At 40.3% G+C, this 26,216-nt stretch overlaps 1 protein-coding gene across 4 annotated transcripts; it reads right to left on the bottom strand.

Moving 5' to 3' along the window:
* Positions 1-7,828: 7,828 nt before the first annotated feature.
* On the bottom strand, positions 7,829-24,474 carry TMEM26 (transmembrane protein 26). Of its 4 annotated transcripts, none has more exons than XR_008432089.1 (7): positions 24,177-24,474; positions 21,047-21,125; positions 15,600-15,713; positions 14,851-15,071; positions 13,789-13,865; positions 9,520-11,536; positions 7,829-9,435 (listed from the first exon to the last, which is right to left on the bottom strand). XR_008432089.1 is itself a non-coding variant. In XM_053949395.1 (6 exons), exons 1-6 carry the CDS (start codon positions 24,365-24,367, stop codon positions 11,121-11,123), a joined length of 1,098 nt encoding a protein of 365 aa, XP_053805370.1. In that variant the 5' UTR covers positions 24,368-24,474; the 3' UTR covers positions 7,829-11,120. The 4 variants fall into 4 exon arrangements, 2 of the variants coding, with proteins under 2 accessions (XP_053805370.1, XP_053805371.1); XR_008432088.1 differs by having other exon boundaries at positions 7,829-8,463; positions 9,323-11,536; XM_053949395.1 differs by having other exon boundaries at positions 7,829-11,536.
* Positions 24,475-26,216: the final 1,742 nt, after the last annotated feature.

A 26,216-nucleotide genomic window follows, 5' to 3' on the forward strand; every position in this document is an offset into this window, starting at 1 on the left:
AGTGGATGAGGCCAAAGAGGTCTTCATTGTCATTCCCATGTGGGATCCCAATCCTCTTTGCTGTTAAGGAAATAGAGAGACATGGGGAGAACAATGGAAAACTGGCAGAGGTGCCATTTTCTACTTGGGGAAAGGATTCATCTCTCTTTGGTCAGTTCTCTGCTCCATTTTCTCATCAGTGTCTCATAGTCTCTTGTTCCAGTTATGACCACTTATTTTGAATAGATTTGTTTCACTTAAACCAGGAAAGAATCCAGCTACTGCTGTTTTTCCTTCCTGGGACACTTTTCAAGTACAGGCAAATCTGAAGAGCTTTCTTCTGTTCTGTTCTGCTCCACACTGGACAGAGATAGCCTTGGATAATCTTCCTGTCACATTGTGGGAGTCAGCAACAGAGAAAAGAGAGTTTCAAGTCAGTAATAATCCACTAAATGCAAGCCTCGTTGTTCAACAGTTAAGCATAGAAATAGTTTCCTGATCTGGCTCTTTCCAGTTAGGTTATGTGAATTGTCATTCATCAGTCAGTAAGGCAACACAGCTGATTTTATGCAGCAACGCACAGCACCTCCTTTCCCCTGCCTCTGCTGCTTGGTTTTCTGCTGAATTCAATCAAGGAGCTGCCAATTGCCACCAGGTGAGCCCCGGGAGCTGCAAGGAGGAAGGGAGGGACTTGGTGAACTGGCAGCTTGGAGGGTATAAACTGCCTGTTGCAGGTGGGGAATTAGATTAGGTCAAGTGCCTATGTGTTTGTATGTATTCTTGGGTTCTTAGCTATGAAGTGGACCACTCTGGCATGGTAAGAACATTTTCTGCTCTACTGTGTTGGTAGTGAAATTGTGAATGCAGAAGCTGGTTATTTCGTAAAATTTTCCTATGCTCTTGGTCAAGGCAGACTCAGAAAGATGTTAATAATAACTTATATAGTCCCACAGTAAGGAGAAGGGAAAACCAAGCGCCACTTTCTAAGTTGGATGATTTAGGAGGATTCATTTGTATCTTGAATGCAGTAGAGAGGATGGTAGCCCCTTCTAATAGGATTTTGTCCTTTTTGAGTCTGTCCTGAAGGTTTCCCATTTACAGGACAACTGAAAGCAAGGGTATCGTAAGTACAAGTGATGAATCCTACCTGTCTTTTCAACATGGAAGGTGTGTGTTGTGAAGAGGTGTATGTTATTCCATGGCTGTGTAAAATTGTGCCAAAGTTGTTAAGGAAGAATTTGATTATGGTAACACTGGGGTTAACCAGGATCTCTGCCTGCTCCAGAGTAAGGTGTTAATGCATGCCCTGTTTCTAACTGAGTACCCTTCTGCTCTCCCTGCTTCCCTCCCAGTGCCTGTGGCCTCATTGCAATAGTTTTGTGTATAAGCAAAGCACTTGAAATGCCATTTAATTTTATCTGAAATGTGACTAAGTTTTTGAAGACATGGTCCCTCACTGGTTCCTTGAAATGTGCAGGCAGAGGGCTCCGCTGCATGTTTTTGTACGTAACTGAGAACCTCCCTGTGGTGATATCCCCTTTTCTATGTTCATGTGACTATTTGCTTCTCCTAACAAAGCAGTATCTCCAGTTACAGTAACACTGCATTCCACCAGGACAAGAGTGCCTATACAGCTTCTGTTCCCTTTAACTAGTGTTCCCAGCTGCAGGGAGATGAAGTGGGATTTACTCGCTTTTGTTTTCAGGTTTTTTGTAGTTTGGGATCTATCTTTCAGAAAAGTAGTAACAAGGGATCCTTGTCCATGCAGCTCCTTGGAACCAAACCTGTGTAGGAGCAAGGAGATGAAAGTAATTTTGCAAGACAAAGAAGAAAGGTAGAACAAAGATAATTAACTACTCTTGCTGCCATAATGACCCAATGAAGGACTTTTTTCCTTCATTTTTTTTATAATATGTTTTCTTTTTTTAAACACTTGTACAGTTCAAGATCTTACTTTCCATGAAACTGTTAAGAGTGACTTATCCTAGGATAAATTCCTTCATGCTCTAATTTGAGTGTAATGTTTTATATTGTCTTTGCTTCTGCGCAGACCTCTGATCTTGCAAGGTGCTTATGACAGCTGTGTTGCTAACTCCTCACCACACTGTGAAGCTGTGGGTTATCTCTTGTGAGATTGGGTTGTTAATTGGTGGTCTGTTTTATTTTTTCTAGACACTGTGAAGGCAGTATAAATCTGAGGTAAGGAAGTAGTGCAAGCAGAAGCAATTGTTTCTGATGACAATAAAGTAACTAGAAAAGAGCCTGAAGCCTATAAATAGGACAATACACAGTAGAAATTAGATAACGGAAGGTTAGGGAGTGTAAAATACTAAAAGTGGCGAGCACATGGTGTTTTATAACCACAGGACATGTTTTATGCTCTGTCATGGCTATACTGTATTTGAGATCCAAGAGCTGCTGATATGCTTCAGACCTTTTAAGACCTAACAATTCTGTGGGAAAAATACTGCTTTTTCTAGTTCCTAGTAGGTACCACTTTTCTCAGTGAAGTACAATGAAGTTGCTTTTCTAAAAAGCTTTGGTTTTCATGTGATGTGAACAGTTGGTGTTATGGCGCATCTGTTGAAACCAAGTGCCAGGCCCTTTAAATAGCAAAATGGAAATTTGCTGAAGTTCATGATTGGAAACATATCCATGGAAAAGCCAGTTCTCAAGAAGTAGCTTAGATGTGTAGTCAGTTCCTGTTGTGTTTCCTTACAGGCCACATGTTTTTCCATTTTCACTGCTTTAAAGAGAACCTTGGCTGCAGAGCTGGCTAAAAGGACAACTCACTCTAACAAAGTACTGTCTAGGATAAGCAGAGTATGGAGGCAGACACAAAAACATTTGGTGCAAATTAAAATGGCATCAGCTGAAGATTTTTTTTTTAAAGGAGGCATTAATTTAAGAGACTTCATGTATGGTATTCCATCTACCTTCAAAACACAAGCCTTAAAGTTTTTCTGGGAGAAAGAATAGAAGTTTTCCCTTCTATGTCCTTTATTTCAGAAGGACATTATTTCCTGTACCCAGCTAATGAAGTGATGGGAAATACTGTGACTTCTGAACTATTATATTGGTAGGTATGTTACATGATATTTTCTGAGGAATTGCTCTGTGGCTTTAAGGACCTCAGTCAACTTCCAAGAGGTGAGAATAAAAACTTTTCCAAGTCTACTTTTATGATGTTGACTGTCTCTAGGCCAGTCTACCTCTTGTGTTTCATGTTCTTTTTCTGCAGTGGAAAAAGTGATGTAGCTTGTCCCTTTTAATAAGGAAATGGGCTTGAAATCATCTGATGAGTGTGCTGTTGAGGTAACACAGTTGGGAGAAAACAAAGAACCCTTTTAAATCCCCTAATTGTCCAATTGTGAATCCTTTCCAGAGTCCTAGAAAACTATATCCAAATATAGTCTTCAAGTGGCTAAATGTTGACTACTGTGATGCATAAGCTGCAGGCAGAGTATGAAGGTTGAGTGTCTTCTCCAGAAGCAGCCCAGTCTCTTAGTATACTCCTTCATAATGGTGTGTGTAGGGCAGGCTCACTAGGTAGCCCTTCTAATTTAACAGCTTTTCCTTTGTACAGTGCTAGAGATTGGGATTTCTGTCTGCATCTGTTTATCCATTACTTCAGTGTTTGTTGCCCTGTGATAGACAACTACCACTGAACTTTCCAGCCTTCACAAGGTTTGCCTAAGCTCATCATCTTTTGATGTAGGGTCTCTCTTTATTCAATTATTTTCATATTTCAAAGGCATTGTCCCACTTCAAATATCTATTTTGAACTTACATGTTATTGTGGATTATACTTACTGCTTCTTTTAACTATCATCTACCTGTGAGGTTTTGGGTGTGTCTTTGTTACTACAGTGAAGCTCAGAGCCTTCTGATATAGGAATTAGTATTTCTTTATAATGTAACTTTGGAGTCAGCAATATTATGAGTGAAAATACAGTTGCATCTGAATCCTGTGGAAAAGAACTCCCATAACTTTAGTCACATAAACTTCCAGTTCTCAGCATTGTTCATTCAGAAAAAGGGCATCAAAATCTAAACATCTCTTGGGTGCATCTATTTGTCAGAAAACTCACTTGTAATTTCACAGTGTATATGTATGGATTCTAGGAGAAGTTATTGGGAGCTTCAAAGTATTCTTACACCCCTGCATTCATATGTGGCTGTTTCTCCCATCTGAAGTTGTCCCCATGCTAATTTAGGCTTTTCTCCCAGCCATGTTTTTTGGCAGGTTCATGCTACAATCATTGGCCCATCTTTGCTTGTGGTGAACTTTAATTTGTCTCCCTACTCAGCCATGACATTTCTTCCTATCTGAGCTCTTGCAGGGAGCTGCCTGCCTCTGTAGGGTTTAGGTTTCTCCTCAGCATTTGTTCTACTACCTGAAAAAGGATAATATCTTGAAGTGGTGTAGGGGGGAAATTAAAAATGCAAAATACAAGGTGATGGATTTGTGATAAATATTTTATGGAAGGCATATATAGTTTCTCTGTGTATTTCATAAAGATTATTGAGATCAGTTATTTTCAAACCTTTAAAAGAACCCTATGCTTCTATTCTGTATTTTGAGAGTGAATTTTTATGCTTGTTCTGTGTCAGCAGTCCCTCTGAGGTTATTGAGTATTGTGCTTGAAGGGAATACATTCATTGTAATCAGGCTACTGCAGTGTATTGCTATTCTCTGAGAGCAATATTAGTATGAATTGATGGTGGTATAAGGGAGACTACTCTCTAGCCCCATTAGTTTAAACTTGGAGGAAGGTAATCAAAAGGAAATAGAGTAGTGAAATCTTAGTTTCATTACTAATTACATGATTTCAAATAAAGATCTGCAAAATCTCTGATTTGTTTGAATGTTTGTGGATTGCTCTAACCTGGCATCTATTATTGTCAGTTAAGAATTCCCAAGCTATCCTTTACAGCTACACTATATTTTAACTTTTTGTTCTTCTCACCTCTTCCTTCTCACTGTTCTCTAGCTTACACACTGTACTGCAACACTGAAAAGGTGCAAAAATTTACATAACAGAGTGGCAAGTGTATTTGTCCTTCTAGAACATACTATACTGCAGCACAAGTACCTTGTAGTGTAGAAATTGCCATAGTAACTACTCATTTCTTATTGATTAGATGGATAAAAATTCTCATAATATACAAGCAGAGTAACTTGCTGGCATATGGCTTCAGGCTACCCCTGTGGCATATCTTACTTATGCATTCTCTCATTTTTCTGCATGTAAGAGTTTTTTAAAATGAATTAGTATTCCTTGGATTAGACCACAAAATAATTCTTTTTCTGCCACAATGGAGCTTAAATTTTAGGTTAGACTTGATTCTCCTAAGGCAGAATGTTAACTTGCATTGGTTTGTTACTGGATTAAGACAACTAGATTTCACTTCAATGTGAAATCTGGATGGAGAAAGGAGATGAAAAAGCCACCTCCCAGAGTGACAGAGACCTCTAACTGCTTCAGAGCTGACCTCTAAAGAGTGAAATAAAGTATTTTAGTTTGGCAGTTGTGGTAAATCTTTTTGGAAAATGCTTTTTGAATGTTCTAATTGGTTGCCTGAGAAAATGAGCCCTGTCTTTATGTTTCTCTCGTAATACTACAGCCATAGTAGTGCTCTTCAACTGTGGCATTGTGAATGCTTACTGAAGGCAGGATGAGGCCTGCAGTGAGTTATGGTGTCTGACAGCTTTCTCGGTTCATGTGCTGCGCTTGCTGAGCATCCCATTGTCTTTTGCAATCCCAAAAGATGCTCCAACAAGGCTTCTACCAAGTTTGTTGTGGAAGACAAGCTTTTTGTGAATTCTATCAGGGGAGTGAAATTGTGAAGCACTTAGGCAGGATGTCAGATAAAATTAAGACAAGCACATTCTTCAAATTTGAAACATCAGTTTATTCTGAATAATATAAAATGAAAGAACAGCAATATTCAACCAGTTTTTTTACACTGTAATTCTATTATAATGTTCTTCTGGAGCCTTCTGTAAGGCCTAGGTATTAGTTGTGATGATACTCATTCTGTCTGATTATTTTAGGATAATATTAGTTAGATGTATAGGAGACTGAAGATTTTAGAGCAATTTTTAGTTCCACTCTTCAAAGCTGCTACTACAGATGCTACTCATGCAGACCTGTTTTACTTGGCTTGGAGGCCTTTCCCATCTCCCAAAATTAAAAATGCTGGGTTAGGTCATCACTTTTATAGTGTACCACCTTCCAACTGTTATCTTTACCTACAGACTGACAGTCTCATTTCAAATTTTGTGTGACCTTACAGTTTGAAAGAGATAATCCACAGGGCTACAGGAAATGATGCTGCTCTTTCAATAAGTTAGTCCTTCACAGAGACACTTCTCAGGAAAAGATCTTCTCCCTGTAGTAGACTAAAAACAAATGGAGGAAATGCTTTGGCAGCTCTAGATAGCTTTCATCTTTAACAGGAAGAAATAGGCTTGGCTATTCTTAATCTTTGGCCTGAATTCTTGTGTGCTTTGGTAAAGACTTTCACAGGCAGCAGTGGGAGGTGCAGTGTTTAGCATGTTTTGTCTATGTGCTGAGATCTGGAAGGTGGGCCCAGAAAGCAGGCAGATGTGGATGAGCAAAGAGCAGTATGTAGAGGGTGACATAAGGGTTTAGGTAGATAAATGAAGGGGTTTTTTTATAGTTACATTGCTTTCACTCCCATGCCTTTTGCCCAATCTGAAGGGAAAAGACACAACCCAGAGGAGACCAAATTAGGAAAAATTTGCACAGAGAATTTCAGTAATGCCTTCAAGACAGACTTGGGATCACTGGAATTCCTGTCATAGCACCTTTCTGGAGATACTGGAATGGAGCTGGCTGTTAAGAACCCTTCCTGTGCTGGCTCTGAAGGGCCAGGAAAGATTTTCAGAACATAGCTCATTATCTCAGTCATTAATATCTGTTCCATTAGGGGTCTGTACTGCTGTATTTCCCTGCTGGTGCAGTGACCAATCTTGGGTAAACATCTCTGCTGCTTTTGCCACTGTGAGCCACTTTTGTTACCTCACCACTACAGACTAGGAATGATCTGGTTTTTTTCCTCTTGTAGGGAAGGAGAGACTTCCTTCCTCATAACAGTGCGAAAAAAAGTGGAAAATTGAATCCAAAGACAGAGGGGCCAGGAACTCTCCAACCTGCTGATTTCAAAGCTTGCCTATTTTCTATTGACACAGCACCAGTGAAACAGCATTGTGCAGTTTTAAACACCTTGTTCTGATGTTATGTTCTAATGCTCGCCTAAAAAACTTTATGTATGAGGGGAAACTAATGCTTGGGTACATTTCATTCAGCTAAGGAAATCTGCATGGAAAGAATATATTCCAGAGAACTTAATTTTTTTTTTTTTTTAATCAGTGTTTTGTTCAGGGTATGGTGTGCTTAGTATTTAAGTTTCAAGATAGTTGTAATGCTTAGGTATTTTCTGTAAGTGTTTTTGAGGCATCTGCAGAGACTGGCAGTCTCACAGATTGTTAGAGAAATAAAAGCTGTATATTGGGCATTGCCAGGTGTGTGTGAGGGTATCTAAATGCATGTATGTATTTGTGTGTGTATTTTAAAATGGCTCCTGTGTGCAGATATTAAACATATCCTCTTGGGGATTGCAGTGTGACTTGCATACTTGGAGGCAAAGGCACTGAATAAAGAACCTATCCAGAACAGAGTGAAATTAGCTGCAGTTGCTTGTGGGCTTTCAAAGCAAAGGCAGCAGTCAGAATCTGGCCTAAGTAATTAACTTACGAAGCATGGAAAGGAAAAGCAGCATGTGGAAGATATAATTAATAGGAACATATAACAGTCAGCTCTCACATAATAAATTGGCAGCTATGCCTGAGGTAACTGCCTTTTATTTGCAAAATGCTGTTGGAATTTTTTAAAAGTAATTGCACATTTTCTTCCATTTCCACATGGTCACAGAGAACATAGTACAGTACAAATACCAACAGGAATGCAATAAAATCATCGCTGTTGTTTGTTGTTTTTCCTGCTTAGGGCTATGATCTTATTTAAGCCAATGTCCAAAAGAAAGGAGGAATACATTTTAGCTCAGAAAAAGACAAGTGGTAAAATATTTTAGTGAGGTTTAATATGGAATAATTTAGAAGGACTAGGCAGGAACAACCAGAATAAATAACAGTAAATGGTCAGATATCTATTTGCAGAAGAGATTTATTAATGTGTTCTCCTGACTTGAGTAAATAATGGTTAAGATAAATGTTCTGAAGATCTTCCATTTTGGAGGCTTGAATTTTTCCCATCTGAAGTTTTACTGCAGCTTTTCCTGCAGAGCAAGCATGACATCTTTGGGTACACCACAGATGCTGGCAGATCTTCAGGTGATCCAGTCTATCCCTTGCCTAGTACAGGGCTCTGGAAGGCTGTGGGATGGCACCCGGGCTCCCCACAGCCAGCTGCTGCTTCAGCTGCCTCCACCAGCCTGCTGCAAAACACAAAGCTGCAGTCCTGCTCCAAACATTTGCAACAGGAAACAGCAGGGCTTGCAACTGAGGTTTGCTGCTCTACCCAAAACATGCAAGTTACTAGACTTTTTAATTGCCATTTCCAGGCTTCTCAGTGAAGTAGAGGGAGCTCCATGTCACTCCTGCTGCTACCTGGTGTATGTGATTCCCCTCTGTACCCAAGTGGGAATTTATAATACTGCTTTGTTAGTCTGGATTTTCTTTTGGTTTTAAGCAATCTGATTGCCATCACTGCAATAGTGGGGAGGAAAAGGAAGTCCAAATCTACTTTATTGTAAATGTGAAGAGGATCTGACCTCTATTGTCTGTGAGTAAATAAGGATGGGATCTCGTAACCACCTAACACTGGAGTGAGTTCTGAGCACCATAAATGTGATTAGAAGCCTTACTGCTGTTTAAAGTTGAACAGCCTGAAGACTAGGAAATAGAGTTTGCTGTGAAATATTCCTGCTGTAACTAGTCTTTGTACTGCTGACCCCAGGGGATCTTGCATTTGCTGCCGGCTGAGTCTAGCAGGCAGTTTGTTGCTGAACAAAGACTTTAAATAGCAAGTTTTAAAGAAGTACATACTTGCAATTTTTGGGCTGACAAATTTAGAATTGTGTTCTAGCAAGCTCAGTACACTCCAAATTAATTAACAGTGATCCTTTTAACAGGATAATTACTATATCAGCAAGTGGTAAACTCAAAATGAATACAAGTAGGTCCAGTTTGCATCCACAAGGAAGAGCTATCTTGTGGTTCTACCAAGTGATTCTAAATTCATTCCAGTGTGAAAGGTTTTAGCACAGATCATCATCAGAACTGTCACTTTTTTACCTCTAGACTTGAATTAAAATCTGAAATGAAGTTGCATTCCATTTTTCATATGTCTACTTCACAACACCATGGCAAGTAGTGATTGGCTTTTTAAAGCTGCTGCTGGAAAAAGGCTGAAAATAAGCAGAGAAGGAGGTGTTGCACATTATTACTACTATAGAAATGGTAGACAGGGCTATGAAGCATGTGATACTTACTTATGGCTGTGCATTTTCTTCTTTCATAATGGAAGGGTCTTATCCTGCATCGAACAGTAAGAACTCACAAGTGTAAACACGTGTTCACATCTTTGGTATTTGGGCTTTTTAAACAGGTTCATCTTTCAAAGAATAAATGTGTCATTGTTTATCAGGCTGGGGATAAGTAAGTATATGACTGCTGCAGTGATGGCAGAAACACTTCCATTCATTCTTGAAATCAGACCCTGGTCTTCAGATAGCTGAGGCTTTAGAAAATAAAGTTTAATTTGGTGTTTTAATATGGGAAATTATCTTAATTAGGTCAGTCTATATGCTTTTCTGCTCTCTTTCAGAATGGATGCAGGAATCTGTAAAAGCACCTGCCATTTTCTGTAAGAATATAATTTTTAGGCAGACTTTCAAAAATCGCTTAGCTAAGAGAAGCTGAAACTAAGATAAGTTGAGCAAATGATCTTACACTAATCTCAAGTGTGCTGTTGGGAGAAATTTGGGTCCATGTTGTTCACTCCAAATGTGAAAGAAGGAAAGTACTAATTATTAGCCATTTCTTAAAAATGGATCCTGACACTCCAGACTAGACAATCTCTCAGGTTATTTCATGGGTCCTTGTGGTGCTTTATGAAACATGAAGTGAATGCCTGAATCCTTTGGCTTAGATTGCCTTGAGCAGCAGTGCCATCTTCTTTCTAGAGAGATTCTATGTCTGGGTCAGACCACTTTTAAAAATTATACAAAATGGAGACATTTTAAAAAACTGTCTCAACTGTAAAAACAGAACTGTAAAATCAATAGGAAAAAAGTATTTACAAATATTTTGGTCAGGTTTTGTACATGTGTGTTCTGTGTATGTTCTAACTGGTAGAAATAGAAAGGCAAGTGACTCTGTAGAAAATGCCTGTAGCAAAAAACAGTTGACTTCTAGTGGTCCAGGGGACTGCTTTTTTCTTTTTGTTAAGGTTTAGGTTATTCAGACCAGGCAGGTCATAAGAGTCTTTTGTATGCAGTTTCATGGTGTTGCGTAGTTCTTAACTGAATACAACCAAAGACAAGGTAACATCTGAAGAAGGTTTCCTAAAATTTCTGGAATGAACAATGTTCTCATATCACAGTAACACCACTAGCATGCCTGCACAGTTGTTGCTGCTGAAGTTCCCCCTGTACATGGCAAACATATTGTTCATCACACTGTAGTTATAGCTCTACCATTCTAGTAGTGCCCAATGCTTTTGTGTTTTCTATAAAGAACAAGCCTGTCCTTCCACTTGAATACATGCAAGTACGTAGGTCAGCACAGTGCTGCCATCAGTAATAACCAATCTTGTTAGTGCTCCCAACCTTTCTTGATACTACAAACTATGGCTACAAGATCCCTGGGAATAATATAATATGGAACTAGTCAAAACCCACCATATAAATGGCTTTTAAAAAGGTCCCATTTCTAAGAATTTGTTTGAGAATTTGCTACAATTTAGAAGAAATTAATGTTCTCTTGATGGAAAAGATGACTTAGGCACTCAAGATGTATTTGATCATAGAAACTGACAGAGCCCTTATGAAGAAGCTGTGGGAAATGCAACCTCTTCCAAGTCAGTAACTGCTCAGTGGTCTTCTGATGGAGCTTGGGATTCCTCTTTTGGAGGAAAAGCAACAAACTCTTTCATTTCCTTCGCTTGGTGACCAGTAGCCTGAGTATGAGCTTCATAAGGCTCACATGGGCAGCAACACACTTCTCCTTTCCTGCTCTTCTGCAGAACGGTGGTGCGGAAGTCTAAGCTTATCACTGCCAGCCGATACAACTGGAGAGTCACAACTAAGATATTCTTAGCTGTAAAAAATACCAGCATCTGATTGAATATTCTGAAGTGGCCCATCAGAATTGAACGCACAATGAAGAAGGGGCCATCCTGTATGAAGAGGCTGACGCCAATGTTCCAGAGTTCTGCGCTGTACCTGCACAGCAGCAGGCTGGGGATCCGCCTGGCCGATGCGCTTGGTTTGCAGCCAATATGCTGTACTGCAAGGAAAACAGTCATGTTAAAACAATTTTGTGAAGTGGAGCCAGGGTTGGCCTAAAGGGCACTCACAATACAGGGTACTCTGGATTATAAATGCATTCACCTGTAAACTTTGCAACATGTAGAATATCCAGTTTCTGGGATGTTTTTCAGCAAAACACACTGAACTCACCTGAGGCACTTATGTGATCTGACAAAAAGAATTAAAAGCCACTTCCCCTTCTGTATGCCTCAAACTTACCAGTATTTATACTCTTCTACAACAAAAAGCAGAAATAGATCACCTAATGATTCTTCGCAACTTCCCCAGACCTTTTATTTGGTCAATCAACATGCCATACCAGTATGCATCCTTATGAAAAAAATCTGTGCTGAAAAGGAACAGGTAGTGCTGTAGCACTTCACTTTCTTCCAAGCTGTCTATGACATTGCTTTTAAAACGTTCACTAGATAGTCATTGCCTTTTTCATGTGTCATAGTAAGAATAAGGCCTTTCAGTGCCAGGCAATATTGAGCACTGTGTGGTTTCTGTCTGCTATGTAAGACTTGAGGCACAGTTAATTGTTCTTAGTCTTGTGGGTATCAATGTCACACAACTGCTGAACTTGCATGCATGGATTTCCCTTGGCTGTAAAGGTGGTGGTGGGCTCAAATGCTCTCTATGGTGTAGTGCCCAGAGAAGGAGCATCAGAAGGGTTTGTGGGGATAAATTTGGCTGTGTCTAATGGAAATACACAAAGCTTAATTAACCTGTCTCTTTGATAGGGAGATTTCATTGGTTTAACAAACATCACTACTTGCGATGCAGTCAGAATGTGATGCAGTAACAACTGCCAAATATTGCAGCTTGCCAAAAGAATTCTATTGTTTGAGTCAATGCTGGGGTGGAGGGAGAAAGAAATGAAACTCAAATGGAAAATGAGTTGTAAAATGTAGAAATTTACTGAATCCATTAGGCAAAGCTTCAGCAGCAGCTAATGTTTTAATATGCCTCTGTGCCATTGCTGCTTAATAGTCCTAAGTGCACTGCTGTAGTCTAATCATAAGTGCCTAAAAATTTCTTTTACGTCATGTTTGATGTGTGAATAAACATTGATGCTTGAACAAAAAGTACTATTTGTGCAACTGTATAGAACTACCTAAAATGAACTGTACCCATAGTAATTTCAGGGAAATAGGTGTTCAGTAATTTAATTTTTAACTGGTAAATGTAATTAAATAAGTAGAAAAGCAACAGCTGGAGGAAAAAAATGAACAGATTGTTTAAGTGCTATTTGAATTTATTTGTGTGGTGGTGATGTATACAGGATGTTTTTTATTTGGTTGAGATTTTTTTAAACCTGACTGCTGTGCATCTTTAATAGAAATTATTTGAGCAGTAGCAGGAATTTTAGCTATGATAAAGCTGAAATGTGATTGCATCTGATTTTTTAGGAGTTGAGCTGCTGAGCTGAAATATTTTCATAACTTCCCTGTTGGAAACAAAGCCTAGCACTGTCAATGAAGAAAATACTAATGAACAAAATAATATTTCAGGAAATTTTAATTTATTATTTTAGTCAGTGTGTCAGCCTAGAAATCTATTTTGTATAGATGGTACTGAGGATAATGCATTTTTGAACTGCTATAGTTGTTGCAAACTTCTTGTGATTGGAGGCCAAAATGGTTGGAACAGATGATGCTCCAGAGAGCTTTCATTGTTCTTTTTGGACAGGGTGAAGCCCTTTCTGCCCAGGAACAAACACAGCCCTGAGCTGGCTGAATAGTTGGCCCTTTTAGATTAATATAACAGTGTACAGTCCCAACATCATATGGTCCTTTAGGTCTCCAGTGAATAGGTAATTTCTCCTGTGCTTTTGGCTGTGCTATTTGGTGGTTCACAAGTCCCTGCCTCTCTGTAGGGTCTAGGACCTACCCAAATTTGAGGCATAATATAATAGACCAGCTCTAACATGAGAGCACTCATAGTGAAGTTTAAGGCAGTAACAGGCAACTGGAGCAACACAATAGTGTAATCATTTTTTCCTTTTCCTGAAAGTAGACAGCTCTATCAGAGAGATCAGAGGTTAGCCAGAAACAAGTGTTTCCTCAAAAGAAACCACAATGAGCTTTCTTCAAAAGCTGTTGTCATATGAATTCCTCTCCACCAGAAGTCCTTGGTAAAGCTTATAGTGTGTGCACAGCCACAAGATGTACCAGCAAAAACTTAAGAGCATTTTTTCTCTTTTCTATTCTGTGTGCAAGTACTAACCTGCAAGATCAAGTGGAAACTGTAACATACTCCAGGTCCATACAGCAAGAATTGCATTTATGAGAGCGTAATTCTTCCTATGGGAGGGGAAAAAGTGATAACAATGAAGATGCAGTTTCCTTATGAGATTACAAAAATGCTTCCTGTAGTGTTTGGAATGTCATTTGAAGGGTAGTTGAGTGGCACAGTAGTTGGTTTATTTATATGTGCTTTTACAATGCAACACTAAGGAAAACAGAAGCATCTTTTTGTATGGAATTTTTGCTGTTAAGGCTTACATGTTCCAACTGTGTAATTACACTAAATATCTGAAGCTAATGTTATAATAATAAGCATATGAGAATAGACTCTGTGGCTCAGAGGGGATATCTTTACCCTTGTAGTGATTGCATGTTCCTTGCAAGCCTGAAGCTTCTCTGCCAAGCAGGAAGGACTCTTTTCCTGCTCTAAAAGCCTTGCTATGATATTTACAAAAAAGAAAATAGTATTTGTTAGAGAGGATGAATCTCTTCTGTGACTCTTTCTTTATGATGGATGTTCACAGCTCATCTCTCAGCAGTGTGAGGGGGAGGTGAGCTTACTTTCTCTGGGAGAGATCACAGTGTTGAAAATCCACACCAGACTGTGCCATTCCCTTTCTTCTTATCTTTGAACACTTTGTCACTCTATCATGAAGTACACATGAGATAACCAAAGAAGCAACTTGGATAATGAATCACTTAAGCCAGCTCTCGTTACTTCCTTGCCCATCTGAAACAATTCATTAACTTGAAGGAAGTTTACCGTGTATCCAGTGTTTCAGCTCCTGTAGCCCTAAGAACTAATGCTGCCTGGCAGTTAGGCTGCTCGTTTGGCTCCCTGAACCCTTTCATTGTGATGATGTGACATGCTTCTCTGCTGGCAACACGTGAGTAATCCCCAACAAAGCTCACAGGACTTTCCCAGGGGGAAAGGCAAGAGCAGGCACACAGAGCCCTTCAATGTAGCCTTCTGCTTTCTATGGGAAAAGCAGTTTTACCAACACTGCACCTTACACAAATATCGTCAGCAAAAAATCCTTACCGAACATCCTCAATGTCCAAGGTTTCACTAGCAAATTCAAGTATATCTGCTGCTGTTCCCACAAACATGAGAAGCAGCTGAGATAACTGATCCCGGGTAATTTCAACTCCAATGGGGAGAAGCCATCTCCCAACTACTAGTAGCAGTAGAAAAGTCTGGTGGAGGGCCAGTGTCCATACAGTCTCACAGATGGTGGAGAGCTGATTGACAAAGACTTTAGCCTGTTTAAAAGACAACAATAATATACTGTAACTTCAGGAGATTGATGTTAGAGATACCGTCAGAGACTGTGTTTGTCTTTGAGCCTGCTTTTGTTCTCTTTCACATTGTATGAGAACAAATAATTTCCATCTGGCAAGCCTGGTTTAAAAAGGCACTTTAATACAAACTTTGGATAACGAATATCAAATCTTTCTCTGTGTACTACTCTTCCTGTTCTCATTTTTCAATTGGGCATTATCCTTTGCAAACTCATTACCCAGGCATTTTCTAAATTCAGTTACTGAGATTCACAAGAGAATGGTAGGGTCACCTCTTCTTTACACAGAGACTGGTCTTAGCAACAATAGTTAGTATGCAGTATGCTGTACTTTCACAATGTGGTTTTCTAAACTACAAATATATATAATGTACATGTCCTGGGTTGTTTGCCTTTTTTTGTTTGGTTTTTTGTTTTGTTGTTTTACTCTCAAAGTGCTTATCTCTAATTGTCATAAGATCTCTACCAGAAACAGGAAAAGGTGCCCTACCGTCTGAATGATGTGGTGATCTGTTCCCTCACTTCCATGACTGCTCTCTCTGGATTGATTGAAGTCTTGATTGCTGACATTGACCTGAACAGCCCCAGGCTCATTGCCACAGTACTGTTGTGAACAAAAGCATGATACATGTGTAAACATCCTACCCATGGAGCAGATGTGCTCTATGGCTGAGTGTCCTGTTTTGCTGAACTGCAGAGGGTATCTGATGTTTACAAAGGTCCTCACTCTTAATGTAATTCCCCTCTTCTTCAGAAGGGAGGAATTCCTCTCATGAGGACAAGAGAGATCTGTTGGTAGGTTCCTGAGAAAGTACAGGGTTGTACTGCAGAAGAGGATGCAAATTCAAAGGCCAATGGATTGGGTGATGTCTGTGCTCTTAAGTCTGCACCCTGTGAATGTGATCTGCTTGAAGCTCTCCTGAACTTGCTACTGGATTCCCTACATGGTCTCTCTTTGGTTAAAACAGTCAAATATGGTAAAAACTGGTCATGGTAAGGCCCTGTATTCAAACTTGTTCCCAAAATATCTGCTTTTCTTTTCTACTATCCAGGAAGAGCTCTCTGAAAATGTCACTGTTTCATTTTTCTGTATGACTTCCCTCAAGGCCGAAAATTAGTTAAGGTAGGATATTTGGGTTGTATCCTCCACCTCTCCTGCCCCTGCTGTGCCTTATTTTGTAAGGAAATTCATAGGGTGAGAGGTGAAATAAAGGAGTATTTAAGAGAACTAGACCTGTATTGTTGCCTATCCCTTTGAAATAGAATAAAGGGTATTTTTACTTTCTGCAAGTACATGGTGATCTGGGAAACTGAGTGTTCACTAAAACATACTGCTACTCCAACTACAGTAAAGCAGTGGTGGGGCCAGGTTCTGTCTGCAGCACTGTCCTGCCTTTCTACCTTCACACCCATGGCTGGCCCAGGAGCAGCTGGGGGGGCATGGCTCCAAAATCTGTCTTCATAACAATCTGTAACATCTCTCCATTGTAATAAAAAGAGGATAATTAGAAAATCGAACCATGCTGTTACTAAGACTTTTATCCTGTCCTATTTTTGCCAGAGAATTGCAGATGATTTGCATTTCTCCATTGGGCCCCCCACCATTTTATTGCATGGGGATTGATTTTCTGTGACAATTGGAATGTGTTTGAGAGCATACTGAGTAGTTGTGTTCAGCATAAAGCCTGCCAATAGAAGAGCAATATTTTTCAGAAAATTTCAGATTCTACTTTGATACTTTGCTTGGTCTCTGATAATGTTGTTCAGTAACTGGGTAAATGCTGCCTCTTGTCCGACCTTATGGTAGATAAATTTCCTGTGACTTGAAAAATCTGGAAAAAATGTCAGTGCTTGTTGCTTTTAGAGTTGGCGGTAAAGAGTCTTAAGCTGAATGCTTGTTTTATTTGAACAGTGGGTGTGAGAGTCTTGAAAGATTGACACACAGATGTGGGGAAGATGATATTTCCATTTAGTCTAAAATTCTGGGCATGGAAACAGTGAGATGCAGGGGCTGGTACTCTCTGCCTGGCCACAGCCTTGTAGGGCTAATCTCCCTGAGTTTGCCCTTTAACTAAAGGAGAGAGCGGGAAAGGCTTGTTCGGAGGATATTTTGGAAATGAAATTTAATTGGTGCTCTGGAGAGGCATCTGTAGCTGCTGCCTACAGAAAAACCCTAAAGTCTATAGAGACCCATCCCAAGGTCAAAGTCAGGCTGAATTACTGCCACTGGCTGTGTGACACAGCTGAGGAGACCACAACCTAAAAATATTGCATAGCTGTCCTAACCACCCCAGAATACTAAGAAGTGAAGATCAACAAGTAGCCTGGGTAGGGCAAATGGATGACTAACCTGTAAGGAGGAGGAAGGCTGACTCTGACAGCCTTTGGTTTGTCATTAAGTCTGCATTTAAGCTCACCCCTCTGGCTCCTTGCCTGGGCTGGCATGGTAATAGGAAAGCAGCCATGAACCTGTACAAAACTTCACATCCAAGGCTGAGGAGCTGCAGGACTCAGCAGTTTGACTGCTAGAAGGAGGCAGAAGAAACCATACCATGGCTTGCAGGGGAGCTCTTTTTCTCTTGTTCTAGTGGCATAAAGGTGCAGGAAATACCTCTAAGAAAATTAATTCACATTATTGGTGTCTTTGGTAGGTGTCTTTCCTTCTATGTAATTTTTGTAAGTACTTTCAGCTGAGATGTGGGTTGCTATTTCAGAACAAGGCTCAATGATCTTGGGTTGAATGGCAAGCTCAGGGCCAGTCCATAGCTCTTCTCAATTGCTTCCAGGCAGGAAATGGAAATCTGCATCTGCAAAGCCAGTCATTTAAATAGGCTCCTGTTTTTTTGTTTTTTTTTTTTTTTTTTTTTTTTTTTTTTTTTTTTTTTTTTTTTTTAAGTAGGCTTCTGTTTTTTTAATTTAAGTATGTTCATATCTTGTTTGGGTTTGTTCTTCTCTGAATATTTAATGAGTGGTGATTGTGAAGTGATTCACTTGAAAATTTGGAGAAGAGCCTTTATTTACATCATGTATATGCATGTAAATAGGACTGTTGGTGCCAGGAATATCTACTTATCAATTTGTGAATGTGCAGTGACTAAAGGGGAATATGACAAAAAGCAAGTGAATATTGTTCTACTGTTTCATGGGCATTTGATAAACATGGTTTGCCTTTTTACTACTAGACTCCAGTTAGTCCTAAGTGTTGACTATGTACCAAACTAAATAAAAATGGTTTTGTTTTCAGGTTTTTTTTCTGTACACATTTTGTATAAATTCTGACTTGGCTTGCTTTCTTTTGTTTCTTCTGAGGTGAAGTTTATGTACCTCTGATTCATAAGCCATCTAATCAAAACGGAAATGCTGTTGCATGACATGGCGATGTCCCAGTGTATGGGGGACACCCGAAACACCAAACTAATGCAGGCAATTTCTGCTTGCACCTTATTCGCAATCTATTATTTTCAAATAAAACTGAGGTTAGCTAAAACTTTTCATAATGGGGCCAGCATTGGGGTGTAAAATTGACACTTGAATATTAGGGTGGAGTACCCTCAACCTATTAATGTGCATGGAGGCTGTCAGTCTGAGGACATTTTGGAAGAGTCTAGCCCTTCCCTGGAGCAGGCCCTGTGCCAAGCAACAGGTACCTGGCTTGCTCTCTGTGCTATGCTGCAAACAGTGTGACTGTCACTATGGAAACACATGTGATGTCAGAAATTCAAAGCACTCCTGACTGCTTCATTTTGCTCATACAGGAAAGCTGAAATGTAAAACATGAAGAAAAGATTATCTAAGTTGTTTTCCAAGTTGAGGAATATAAAGGGTATGGCAAGGAAGGAATGGTGAAAGTATGTAAGATCACTTAAGGAGTTCATTATGGTATAATTTTAGCTGATAAGAGAATCCCACCTCAGAATGAGGATGAGGGAATGGACAGTAAATATTCACTATATCCCCAAAATGTTCAAGTTAAGGTGATTAAAAATAAGTGCAAGGTTTACCAAGTATCTCTCTTATTCCTGACTGGAAGCCTGCATTGACTACAGCCCTGGTAGTTGGGTAAGCCCTGCAAAAGGTGATCAGTTACTGCTTGCAGTGGCACACCAGGCATTTGCAAAGGTAACAGAGCCCTGAGATCCTGAATGTTATAATGGAAGAATGTTTGGGTTTTTTAATGGATTAAATGGTTTCAAATTGCTTGATAGCAGACAGCAATTTTTTTTCTCTCTGTACAGTTCAATTGACTTTATCATCTCTCCCGAACACATATTTCATCGCCAAATACGTTACCACAAAGTAGAAGTTTGTATGCAGTCAGTATTTCACCCTTGATGCATGAATGGCACCATATGTCCAGTTCTGCAGTATACAGAGGCAGAATTGCCTCTGTCTTCAGGAAGAGAGACTGCCTATTAGCACCTGCTTTAAATAACAGCACTGACATGAGCAGCTGATGCTTCCTGGTAAAGATTCAACATGAGATCAAAGTTCTACTGCCTTAAAGATGGCACACTGTTTTCATAGTGTATATATTAAAAGTGTGGACCTAGTGACTGCATAATCACCCATTCTGTTCGCATTTAAATAATGAAATCCCAGGAATACATCAGTATCGAGAGTGGTGCTAGTCTGGGTGCTGTGTTTGAGATGAATTGTTAAGAAAGCCGCTCCCCTTCTGGAGGTATTGTTTTTGAATCTGTTAGATTGTGTGTTTCCAGAACTCTCTATCCTATCTCTCCAGGTATAAACTAAGCTGTTAACTTGATATACTCCCTCTTTAATTCACCATAGCAGTGTATCAATAAGAACAAGTATGCCATGTTCTAACATCATTTTGGGAAATAAACTGCTGCCTTTGACTACAGAATTAGCCTGTTTCTTGGACCAGATTTAACTATGACAAATGTTCTCAATATCCACATTACCTGTCTGTGACTGTTTAAGGAGATTTGGGAAAACAAGAAGACAATAAATTCCTGCTGCTGTATTTAGAAAAGGCCTGAGGCATTTTTAGTGTAAACACAATTTTGAATATTTGATTATGCTTCTGTTGACTCTAACAATATTTCAATGGAGAAAATGAGGTACTAGTTCTTTTTAGTCTAATTTATGTATTTTCTTCTGTTACTTTTTGTTCTTGTTCCAATCTGAACCTTTACTGCTCTAGATGTAGGGCACTGCATATGTGCAAATACTGGCACAGACAAAATTCCTTTTCACTGCGTGGAAGTGCTATAGGGATTTGAAAGTAGCCTGCATGAGGTTGACTCAGTGAGACCTGTTGGGTGAAGTGGCTCTGTTCTGGCCCTAACTGACCCCAGAACACTTGCCCTTAAAAATTTTGCCATGTGCTTTAGTCCTGAATTGGAATCCAGCCTGCACCACCCCCCCCCACCAGATTACTATGCAGCACAAAGAAAGGAAGGATATAAACCTTGTCAGACGTATTTCTAGCTGTGGTAACAATCTGTGTGTTCTCTATGTTGCAGCAAACATGAGGTAACCTGTGTTTAAGACCCCTTTCACTGATGCCTGTCTCAGTTTTGACTTGCTTGAAGTTGTGGCATTTGCTTTTAAACACTGTGAAACTCACTTTATTTTGCAAAGGCCTCTAAAGCAATGAAGTTTTTACCCTACTGAGCAAGATTCATGCTCGTAACCTGGTGGTGAAAGGCTGTGTTTTTCAAACTTGTAGTCCTCATTTCCTCAGATAAATACAAATAAGTGGTCTCATTTTTAGCTAGGAAAGAGGCTCATTATCTGATAATTAGGAAGTGCACAGTAGTCATAATATAGCTGTACCTAGACTGGGACACCTACCAATATGAAAGAAAGAACTGGAACAAGACTTGGCAGACTTTTATCTGCATGCCTGAAGCCAAACCATCAAATAATGCATCAATTTCAAACTAGTCCATCTTGTGTCATAATAAATACCTGAGTCCCATGATGAATTTCTAGTAGCCATAGTGATGGTACTATGCAAATCAGATATAAAAATATTGCTGGTGAAAACCTGTGAAGGAAAAGAAGAGATATCTTGGTATTATGATACATCATAAATACTTTCCAATGCAGATAATGTTTGGATATATGGTATCTTGTGCCTCTACCGTATGGGGTATTAAGAGATAGGGTAATTGCATATTAGAATTGCTCTTCTTGCTTGATTGCTTGTGCTGTGTGAATATTATAAATAATAGGTTTATCTGTACATCCATCTAAGTTCATATATGGAAATTTATTTAAAATTTATTTTTTAAGAACTAACCAAAGGCACTTTGCTGTTTGTATTTCTATCACATCATTTTCTGTCATTAAATAGCCTTTACCTAACATGTTCTTTCTGATTTCATGAAGAGTAAATTAATACATTGAGTCACTTCACTGAGTGATGCTGAGATAAAGGTGGTTGTTCACAATCCTGTGCATTGACACAGGAAAGGTAGAAATAGCTTCAGTTTGCCTAAAACAAGCACTGCTTCAGCAGATCTTTTAGTTGCAGGCTGTGCATTTAAAATGGATTTATGAAAATGGGTCTTGGCCTTGTTTCCCCACTTGTGCTAGCAGTGGTAGAATTTTCTTGTTCTTTTCTCTCTGCCAGTCTCTTATATAACTGTGATGGGTTGGTGCTGGCCAAATGCCATTGCACCCACAAAAATAATTTATTCAAATAAAACCAGCACAATAACTGATGTTGATGACGCTTTATTATCTTCAGCTTCTTTAGCTGGGTTTATTCAGAAGTAATGGGGAGGTTTCATGATTTCTGCAACTGGTGATTCTTGTGAGAGTGTGTTGCTGATATTTTCTTATGAAGCATATGACATTTGATTGAGGTGGGTTTTTTTGGCAATTCTGTACTTCTGGAGTAGGAATGAGAGGCAATGCCACAAATTTTCCATCCAGCTCTGCATGCTACAGTATGAACTGAGCAGCGGGGTCCAACTCGGGACGTTTGCTTGGTTCCTTCTATCCTGCCACTGGCACATTCAGCAATTAATTTAAACTGCTTATAAGTATGCAACTGCAGCAGCATTTTGGACACATGTCGTTGCATTTACTGTTTGTCCCAATGTTGAATATGCCTTTATTTTTGTAATCATTACTTTTCCAGTGAAGATTAAGTATTGAGGAAAACAAAATATCCTGCTGCTTAGGGAAATTACTGGGTTGCTGGACTGCTCTGAAATGTTTTAAACTATCCCCTATAAGATAGTTTAGGTTTTAATGTTTTTGTTTTTCATGTTTGAGGGGGTGTTACTTGTTTTGGCAGTGGGCTTTGTTGTTGTTGATAGCTTTTTTCCCCTAAAAAAAAAAAAAGGCTACTGATTGTGTGGGTTTTTAGCCTGGTTATTTTGGGAGAGAACACACCTCTTATTTGAATGGAAGAACTAACATTTTACAGTATTTCCTGTAGGACTTCAGCACACGAAAAATCCATCCAGCTGGCAGGTTAGCAATACTGAGCTAATGATACCACATCAGGCCAAGAGACTTCAGGGGCTTTAACCCTGCCTTTCTTTCAGAAGGAGCAATCTAGAGGAAGTATTACATGGCCAGGCTCACTAGAAGATTTTTTTTCCACATGTGCCATTAAATGTTTTATGCTGGTGTAATAAGTAACAGTCCTCTGTCAATAATGAACAGAGAATACAAGGGTGTTGGAGGCAGGAGTCCTGCTGCATAGTCTGCCCCTTGCTTGGATTGGTGATTGTCTGTGGAGTTGTTTCTACAAATGCTGATGATGTCTGTTCTGTGATGGTTTTCCACTGGAGCAGAAAATTATCCTGATGCAAATAGATGCTGGCCATTTGTCTACAGTTCTCACCTATATGTGTACTTTTATTTTGATGCTTAAAGTGCTGGACCACATCCATTTTCAAAATTTTCTTCTAGATAAATTTAGCCCAGTCTTCTGTGTATGCATCTAACATGGATCTGCTTTTGGTTTCTGTTTTTGTTTGGATTTTTCAAAAGCTCCATTGCAAGTGTTCCTTCATGAAGATTCTGCTGCTGCCCCCTCTCCCAAAAGAATTGGGTCTGTTCAGTCTGCCTGTCTCATAACTGCATTTGGGACTCTGCCGTTGTTCAATTTTCCAGTGTACCAGACTTCACCACTGCTTTTATTGCATTCAAATTTAGAGTATGGAACTCTTGTGTGAATTGTCACACAACACTCCTTCTGTTATAATGACTTTCACAGGTTGCAATGGGCAGGATTTTAAGAACATGGAAATACTCCAGGGCTCTTTAGTCCTGGATTTGTCTCAAGGCCTGCCTGCAGTTTGAGTTTTTAACAATAAAAGGTCCTAGTGAAATCTTGACAATTAGTTACATGACCGCCTCCTTTTCACAGAGCATTTTGTTTTGGCTGCCTGAGCGCTGATGAGCTGTAGATGACAGCAGTAATTCTTTAGATGCATGTAAAACCCCATGTGCTTGGGCAAGCTCTGCTATGACTAACTTTTTTGTTCATTTCTCGGGTAGCCTTTCACGCATGAAAGTTCCTCTCTGGAATAGCCTCTCAAATCCAAATAATGAAGCCACTCTTGCTGTATCAAAAGAGTGGTTGCTACTCATCTTTTATTTTTTCACCAAGTTTAAGTTCATGCAGTAGCACGGTGCTAGCACTGTTACATGGAGGAGAGAAGAGGCATACAGTCCTAGGGAAGGAGGTGCAATCCAGGGCACGGCAGGATGGGTGTAAGATGCAGGGCATTTGCAGGGTCCCTCCGCACCCCTGTGCCCCTGCAGCGCGCAGCCCCGGCCCGCTGAGGAGGTGCCCTCAGCCCGCTGCAGCCCCACAGCATCCATACACACCGCCGCACAGAGTGGCTGTCTGCTGTACAATTGCCCCTCCTGAAAGCCCTCTGTTTGGCAGCGGACCAGCCAAACTCTACCAGCTTTCCATCCCTGCCTCCCGGGAGCAGCCGGCGAGCAAACGCGATCCCTGAGCGCCTGGCAGCGCCAGGGCCAATGCAGCCCCTGCTCTCGGGGGGCAGCTTCGTATCTGCAGCAAGGTACATGCAAAGAAGCAAGAGGGGCTCCGGCGGAATATGCTCACCATTTGTAGCCTCTGCCTTGCTTAAACTTGAGGGTGAGCCCTGTCTCCAGGCACAGGAGAAGATTGAGCAGTGCCAGCAGCCAGTACTTGGGTTCCTTCTTCACGGCGGTCACTCTCCAAACCCCGATGAGTGAGTGCAACACGAAGAGCAGACGAGTGACCAGGGCATTGAGCAGCACCATCAGCTCCATGCCGCAGCACCCCCTGCCTTTGCCCCGCACCGCGGAGCTCCGCCGCCTTTAGGAGCCCTGGCGAGTTACCTTGGCAGGCACCGGGAAGCCTGCGCCTCGCCGGCACACAGTTCTCTTCTCCTCCATCTCCACAAAGGGGCCCATTATAACAAAAAAGAAACAGCATCGCCCCTCCCCCAGACTTCCTGAAAACTTTTTGAAGGGAAGAAAAAAAAAAAAAAAGGCACGCTTCCATGCTGCAGTGGTTTGCAGGCTCGGAACAGCCCTTGCCGGCCCAAGGCAGGGGTGGGGAGCGTTGTTTCTGTCTCCTCTATATCGGCTCAAGGACCAAGCGCGGCGAGGTTTTCCCTCTCGCCCAGTTACCATCGCTCTGCAGCCCCACTTGCTGCTCTCGCCTCGTGCATTTCCAGCAAAGACACAATGAAAGGCGCGTTATTAATTTGAATCATTGTTGCTGAAAGCTCCACTCTCCATCTCCGAGAGTGCAAAACAAACCCCTCTTTCTGCTCTCCCTAAAAGACAATTCATATTTAGGAGCTTTTAAAATCGTTTAATATTGCAATATACAAAGCAGAACTTGTATGCTTAGTTCAATACTGGAATCCCTTGTGCAGCAGAAGTCAGAATCTGAAATCTAGTCAAACCACTCTATTGTATGATCTATACCCTGCTTCAGGACTAAGAAGCAGGCCAGGTGCAGAACTCCAGAAACAGTGATGAAATCTGGGGTAACACTAATTTTACTGAATTCGTCAACAGAGGCACATACAAAAAAATGCACTAAAGTTTGACTGTGAGGTCAGTTACCTCTAGATGGACTTTTTGTATCCTGTGGGAAAGTATATGAAGTACAGAATTTGTTTTAAAGTTTCCTTAATATTTCTCATAGAGATTATACATTGTATTAGAATTTACACTTGGTTAACAAAAGAGAAATTTCTTCTTGATCAAAATTGGCACTATGCTGTTCCAGTTTTGTGTTAATTTACTGCCAAAGCATTTAAATTGAGATAGCCAACTCAAGAATCAAGTCCATGTAAAGTACTGTGGGTTTCAGAGGTCCTGACTTCCTGGATTTAATTTTAAACAATCCTGTTCTACTTAAACACAAGATTATATTCTTCTGAGAGCTGTGACCTTTCTAATAAGGTATTTTTCCTCAATTGCTAAGATCCAAATTTTCCTTACTGCAAAGCCAAGCCTCTTCCTTTATGAAGTGCCGGTGCTGGTCAGTTGATATCCTTGGGGGTGGTGGATAGGGAAGACTACTTTACTTTAACCCTGCCCAGAAAAAAAAAGGAAAACAAAAGTCCATTCCACAGTAGAGATGACTCACTTGGGAAATGCCTGAGTAAATAAATGGACTGTATAGGATGCCTTTTTGAAGGAACAAAATCAAGCTCCTCACGCTCAGAGGAAAATGAATTCAAGGCAAGGACCTACTATAGATAATCCCTGCCAATAGCCACCCTGCCATATCGTGCTTGGGTGCTGCTGGTTCACAGCACTTCCGCTGGCGTTAAGGTCAAATGTAGTTGAAGAGGAAACTGGGAACAGACAGATTGAAGAGATTGTTTAAACAAGATATTCCTCTGTGGGAGTGCTTAATGTCAAAGAAATTACTTGGGGAAGTGGTATGTCCTATTGTTCATGGTGATCCTTACAGGGCAGATAGGTGTCACAAAACTTGGAAGGATAATCAGTGCAACATTCTTATGATACCATGCTCAGGAAGGATGCAGAGAGCTTTGCTGAGAGCTAAGTAATTCTGCATAATCAAGACATGTGGGAGCTGAACTGCTTAACAAGGTAGTTTCATCAATGAACAATCCAAGCTTCACATGAGTGA

This window comes from Vidua chalybeata, chromosome 8 (assembly GCF_026979565.1).
Source record: "Vidua chalybeata isolate OUT-0048 chromosome 8, bVidCha1 merged haplotype, whole genome shotgun sequence".
In the NCBI taxonomy this organism is placed as follows: domain Eukaryota; kingdom Metazoa; phylum Chordata; class Aves; order Passeriformes; family Viduidae; genus Vidua; species Vidua chalybeata.

What these genes read in the sequence shown, in the direction of transcription:
- TMEM26 (XM_053949395.1), bottom strand. Translation starts at nt 24,367, where the DNA reads ATGGAGCTGATGGTGCTGCTCAATGCCCTGGTCACTCGTCTGCTCTTC. An exon ending in AAATTCATCATGGGACTCAG is followed by an intron (nt 15,714 to 21,046) that starts GTATTTATTATG and finishes TGTTCACAACAG; the next exon opens with TACTGTGGCAATGAGCCTGG. An exon ending in TTGGACATTGAGGATGTTCG is followed by an intron (nt 13,866 to 14,850) that starts GTAAGGATTTTT and finishes CCCCTCCCATAG; the next exon opens with GAAGAATTACGCTCTCATAA.